Source organism: Mesitornis unicolor, unplaced genomic scaffold (genome assembly GCF_000695765.1).
Source record: "Mesitornis unicolor isolate BGI_N332 unplaced genomic scaffold, ASM69576v1 scaffold23058, whole genome shotgun sequence".
Taxonomy (NCBI): Eukaryota; Metazoa; Chordata; class Aves; order Mesitornithiformes; family Mesitornithidae; genus Mesitornis; species Mesitornis unicolor.
In genome coordinates, this window is record NW_010201454.1 from 16,051 (window position 1) to 22,527 (window position 6,477).

General features: G+C 57.6%; 1 protein-coding gene across 1 annotated transcript; it reads left to right on the forward strand.

Annotated features, from left to right (window-relative positions):
* Positions 1-296: 296 nt before the first annotated feature.
* TRIM50 (tripartite motif containing 50) lies at positions 297-5,381 on the forward strand. The gene is given in 6 exon segments (XM_010190100.1): positions 297-701; positions 1,584-1,679; positions 3,000-3,230; positions 3,551-3,573; positions 3,849-3,997; positions 4,564-5,381. Coding segments are annotated over 6 exon segments (1,722 nt in total).
* Positions 5,382-6,477: the final 1,096 nt, after the last annotated feature.

Here is a 6,477-nt window from a genome sequence, read left to right on the forward strand (position 1 = left end):
CGTGGCCCCAGGTGGGAACAGCTTGGTGGGCACTTCTAACGCCTTAGGCAGATCACATCTCCAGAGCCCAAACCCATCACGAGTTAAAACAAGCATTGATTTAACAAGACTTTGCCTGGAGCCTAATGATGAGTTTGGAACTGTCTGCGCTGCTGCTGGGGGGTGGAGGTGTCTCTGTTTTGCCTTCCCTGCGTGCTGAGCTCCATCCTCATTCATCTCTGCTTACCTTGCTCTTGGAACAGGACTGGTCTCACACCCGTGGTTTCCTGGCCAGGACTGTGCGGGAAGGTGGCAGGATGGCTCGGAGGATGAGCATCAATGAGCTGGAGGACCAGCTCCTCTGTCCCATCTGCTTGGAGGTCTTCAAGGAGCCCCTGATGCTGCAGTGTGGGCATTCGTACTGCAAGTCCTGCGTGGTGTCACTCTCTGGAGAGCCGGGTGGGCAGTTCCTGTGCCCCGTGTGCCGCCAAACCGTGGACTGCAGCGCCTCGCCGCCCAACGTCACGCTGGCCCGTGTCATCGAGGCACTGCAGAGCTGGGGCGAGGCAGAGCCCATGCCACATTCCTGCCCAATGCACCACAACCCCCTCAGCCTCTTCTGTGAAGTCGACCAAGAGGTGATCTGCGGGCTGTGTGGCACCATCGGCAACCACCGCCAGCACAAGATTACCCCCATCTCGACCGCATACTGCCGGATGAAGGTTGGCAGGCAGAGCCAGCTGGGGCTCCTGGCATGGGGGTTAGGGCAGCTGCAGTGCTTGCTGGCCAAATGGCCCCTCTCCTTCAAGGGACAGGCTGGAAGTAATGCCAGTGTGGGGAGCATGGTCCCACGGCACAGCCAGATGTGAGGCAGGGTCCCTGGGCTGGGGGGAAGCCATTTCTCAGGCTGAGCATGTCCGCAGCTAAGAGGGCTCAGAATTTTGCTGGCTGAACTGCGGTGGGGAGAGCTGGGGGTCGGGGAGTGCCGGTGAGGCCTTTCAAGACTGTTTCCAAACACCATCAAAAAGAGTCTGGAGATAAGGGCTGAGGCGAGTGCCACAGAAGGCAGGGAAACAGGAGCCCCAGCCAGGCAGAGTAAACAGCTGGCGTCCCCTGCCCAGCATCACATGGAAGCCTCAGGAATGGAAAAGCACAGGGGCCACTTGTCCCCTCCACTGCTGACAGCAGGGAGATAAGAGCAGGAGGCACCAGAAACGCTCCTGCCCCAGCCAGGCTCCTGGCACCGGCGCTAGGAGGGCACCACCAGCCCAGTGCTGGTTTGCGGTTGCTCACCACCCACTCACCCAGTGCAGAGCAGCCACGGGGTGTGAGACACAGAGGGGTGGCAATGGGAGCGGAGAAGTGGTGGTGCTGGCAAAAGTACTCGGTCAGCAGCATCCAGACAGGGGCCATGCTCCGGGCGCTCTCCTGCCTCTGGCAACCCCAAATCCCCAGATCAAGAAAGTAAAGATCAGCAGGATGTGCAGGCCCCAGGAAGCTTAAAGAAAGCTGAGGAGAACATGGCTTCTGGGGGCTGACAAGCACTGTCAGTCATTGAGGAGGCTGCCACAGAGGTCCCTCCTACAGAAGTGCTGTCTTTTCAGGAGGAGCTGTCTGTGCTGCTGACTGATGTCCACCAGTACAAGAGGAACCTGGATGAACACTTCAGCAAGCTCATTAACAACAAAAGCCGCATCACAGTGAGTGCTCTGTGCCAAGGGAGCCTGTGGGCCCGAGTCCTCTGTGTCACACACAGCCCCTGGAGCAACTTCTGCTCTTGGGTCTGCCCAGCTCACCTCCTCCTCTCCATCTCTTCCCCTTTCCCTGGGATAGCAGACAGGGTTTATCTTCCACCCTGTTCCCTGAGGTTTGTGTTCTCCACAAAACTCAGGGATTAAACACTGACCTGTTTGGGAGTGGAGCATCTCCCTTATGAGGAGCGGCTGAGGGAGCTGGGTCTCTTTAGTTTGCAGAAGAGGAGACTGAGGGGAGACCTCATTCATGTTTAGAAATATTTAAAGGGTGAGTGTCACGAGGATGGAGCCAGGCTCTTCTCGGTGACAAACAATGATAAGACAAGGGGTAACGGGCACAAACAGGAACACAGGAGGTTCCACTGAAATTTGAGAAGAAACTTCTTCTCAGTGAGGGTGACAGAGCACTGGACCAGGCTGCCCAGAGAGGTTGTGGAGTCTCCTTCTCTGCAGACATTCAAAACCCTCCTGGACACCTTCCTGTGTAACCTCATCTGGGTGCTCCTGCTCCGGCAGGGGGATTGGACTGGATGAGCTTTTGAGGTCCCTTCCAATCCCTAACGCTCTGTGATTCTGTGTGATTCTGTTATGGGGAAGGGTGACAAAGCCCTCTCTGGTGGCAGAGCCTTGTTTTCGGAAGGGGTGACATAACACTCACTGAGCGTCCTGGCAGGAGCACCACTCAGAGCTGGTTTGAGCAGATGTCCTTGGAGATGGGGAGATAACAGGTGGAAAGGACCCCACTGTGAGCAGGCTTCCCAGTCAGAGCAACGCTGTGGGTTTCACACTGAGTTTATGCCTGGTTTGGCTGCTTGTCCATTTCCCACGCAGTAGACATCTCCAAAGGACCTCCTGGCATCTCTTCCAAGGCTAAAGCTTCCCAGAGGGGCTCCTCAGAAGGGCTTAACCCAAGTGAAAGTGGAGCTGCACTCTTCTCCCATGTAGCTCAGGACACAGGTTGTTCCCTGGGAGCAGAGGGAGCCAAGAGCTCTTCCAAGGCTCTGACAAAGCTGCTTGGGATGTCAGAAAACCAAAATCTGGGGGAGGAGAGGTGTAAGGCAGGGATGCTGTGGTAGTGAGCTGCTGAGGACAGCAAGATGAAACAAGATCCAGCCTGCTGTGCAGAGCTGCTCTTTATTTGGGAAACCAGTGGAGAGTGGCTTGGTGGGACACGTTGACATTGCTGGTGGCATCTCTGAACCCAAAAAGCGGGTGAAGGGCGTGGAGCACAGGAGTCCTGCACAGCTGCCTGCTGTCTCCTGGCAGAACGAGGCGGATGTCTTCAAGTGGGTGATCCGTAAGGAGTTCCAGGAGCTGCACAGGTACATCGACGAGGAGAAGGCCACCTTCCTGGAGAGCATCGAGGGGAAGGCGGCCCAGTTCATCACCTCCATCGAGTCCCAGGTCAAGCAGACATCAGATGCCCTGCAGAGGCTGAAGGAGATGCAGAGCTCTCTAGAGACACTCAGCAATGAAAGTCAGATTGATTTCATCCGGGTGAGTGCACTTGCTGGTGACGGCAGTGACAGTCACCCAGGCTCTCCAGCCCTCCTAGCCCTGAGCCCTGCCCTGGGCAGTGGGAACACTCCCCAGGCAGAGCTGGGACATCACAAGAAGTGAGATGTGGGTGCCCTCTGTCCAGCCAGGGCTTTGCCCCATGGGAGAGACCTGCCCTCCATGACAGGCAATGCCCTGAGCTCTCCCAGGAGAGGAGAGCCCCAGCCTCTGCAGCCCAAGGCATGGCTCTGACCGCTCAGAGGAGTTGCCGTTCTGTCAGCCTCCCCCCACTGACACTCTCTTTCTCTTGTGTTTTCCAGAAATACAGCTCCTCCCAGTTCAGGTGAGTGGTGGGACCCAGCAGCAAACAGCATCAATGGGTACAGCAGCACCTCCAGGGCTAGAGATCCCAGGGGGCACCTCAGCATTGCTGAGGCAGCCTCACATGGACACTGCTGTTGTGACAGCCATGCCACGGCCAGAGCCACACGCTTAGCCCCAGAAGAAGGCAAAAGCAGCTGGCAAGACACCAGTGGCTCCATCATACACAGCAACCAAGTGAGAAGAGGCCACACGTGGTCCCTGTCACCTGTGTCACAGCTGCACCTGTCTTTCCAGGTCAGAGCTCGCCGGTCTGCACCCTGGTGATGGCGTCTTTAGCCCCGTATCCTTCAAGCCATGTTTCCACCAAGACGACATCAAGATGACTGTGTGGAAGCGCCTGCACCGCCGTGTCCTGCCAGGTACAGCCCTGCCCTGCTGGCTGGGTGCTGGGTGCCTTGGGTCACCGGCATCTGGGACAGTCTTGTGGTTTGGGCAGTTGTCTCCTCACCCAATGACTCCTCCCCACCCAGTGAGGGAAGCAGGGAAAAGGAAAGGAGATCCAAGGGTTGAAATAGAAACAGATTTAATCAAATAATAATAATAAACCCCAAATATTAATAACAGTATTAATGCAAAGTACACAGAGTTATACTCAGATGATACAGTGGGGGAGTAGACCTCAAGGGTAGGATGGCAGGCGAGACACTCCTGGGACAGCAGCAGTGTAGGAAAGAGGGCTGTCCCCAGCAAACTCCCCCACTTATAGTGACTGTGACGTTTATGGTATGGGATAATTTTCATTGGCCACCTTGGGGTCAGTTGCCCTGGGTTTTTGCTTCCCCCAGCCTCTGCACCTGGTTAACTCATGACCTTGATCATCACATACCAGGGCTGGCCAAAAACTAAACCAAAGTGCCTGATCACTTTGGTCCCATGAAGTCGAGTGCTGTAGTCCTTACAGAAACACAGCTCTCCTGAACAGAAAACTGATTCTGTGATTCTGTCCCAGGGAAGCAGGACAGACAGACTGCCCAGCGCCGTGCTGCTCTGGCCTCTGTCTTGCTCTCTGCCTGTGTGCTCCTCACCCCGGGAGACCTCCTGGAGCAGAGGCTGGCCACTCCTCATGCTTGCTCTGCTCAAGTTGAGCTGTGTGAGCTTGTGCCGGGCTGAGCCAGGGTCCGCCAGACTCCTGCTTGGAGCCTGCCTGCTTTCCTTCTAGCTCCAGAGACACTGAAGCTGGACCCAGTGACAGCACATCCCCTCCTGGAGCTCTTCAAGGGTGACACGATGGTGCAGTGTGGGCTGTACCAGCGGCGGGACAGCAACCCAAAGCGTTTCGACTCCAGCAACTGCATCCTTACCTGCAAGGGCTTCTCCTGTGGCCAGCACTACTGGGAGGTGATTGTGGGCACCAGGAACCACTGGCGTGTGGGCGTTATCAAGGGGACGGTCAGCCGCAAGGGGAAGCTCAGCAAATCTCCTGAGAATGGCGTGTGGCTCATCGGCTTGAAGGACGGGAAGGTCTACGAGGCCTTCAGCACCCCACGGGCCACCCTGCCGCTGACTGCCCGGCCCCAGCGCATTGGCATCTACCTGCACTACGAGAAGGGCGAGCTCACCTTCTACAATGCTGACAACCCTGATGAGCTCATCCCCATCTACACCTTCCAGGCAGAGTTTCAGGGCCAGCTCTACCCCATCATGGACCTGTGCTGGCCGGAGCGAGGGCCCTACTCCCCCCCCATCATCCTGCCTGCACCCACTGTGAGCTGGCACCCCCAGGTGTCGTACAACCCTCCTGCCCCAGAGGAACCCACGAAGCCATAGCTGGGCCAGTGGGGTGAGGCTGTGGCTGGGGAGGGCTGTGATTGAGTCCCGAGGGCCCACAGTGTCATGCTGCATTCAAGGTTGTCCTCACATGGAATCTGTGGTACTGCAGTGACCTTCAGCAGCACAGGAGGGCCCTCCCCCTCTCCTCTACAAGCATAAAATATCTACCTTGACCTCTGAATCCCCATCCCCAGTCAGGCAGGCTGACCCAAAAGCCTAAAACATGTCTGGCCTGCGAGGGTCTCCCCATGGAAAGGAGCGCCTGCCTGAAAAGTGCGAGCTGTGAGTGTCCAGGGGGGCTTTGTTCACGTCTTTCTTCTGAATAAATAGAGTTTTGGTTGGGAGAGCTGCTTGCTGGCTGACACCAGTACTGTATCTGAGGAGCTGACTGCAGCCAGAGCCAAGCAGGCAGCTGCAGTGCTCTGCTGGGAGGGCAGAACGGGAGCTGGGAAAGCTGCAGAGCGCGGTTTGCCAGCGGCAAAGGCCAGCTGCAGCGGGACGGACACCACGCCTGGGCCACTCGTGTGCAGCTGCAGCACAGCCTTGGCTGCTCTGCGCGGGCCAGCAGCGGCCCCAGCGGCCTCTTGGCGAGTCCTCATTCCAGAGTCACCTGGGACCCATCCCTAGGGCTTGTCACCAAAATCTGAACTGGCCCGTGCCGACCGAGAGAGGCTGGGACACAAAATACACCACCACAAGGGTTAATGTTCCAGTACATGAGGTGCGTCTGTCAGACCTGGGCACCTGAACGCGGTTTACACAGGGCTGGTTCCTCTGTCGGTCGCTCAGGCACAGCACAATTCACCAGCGTCCACCCGCTGGTCACAGTCAAACTCCGCAAAGCAGTGGTGCTTCTGCAGCGCCCTCGCTGCTGCTCCGCTGGCCCGGGTGTCCCCGACCCTCCCGCTCTGTGACACCGGAGCACGCTGGGCGCGTTTCAGAGCCGCGCTACCCCTGATCGGTACCGGCCGCGTGTGGCGTCCCCTCGGCCGCCCGGGGGTATCCCTCATCCCTCACGGAGCGCTAACGGCCTGCGAGAAGCAAGCCCTCTCTAGAGCCGGGCTGACCTTACACTCTTTTTAATTAAGCCCGA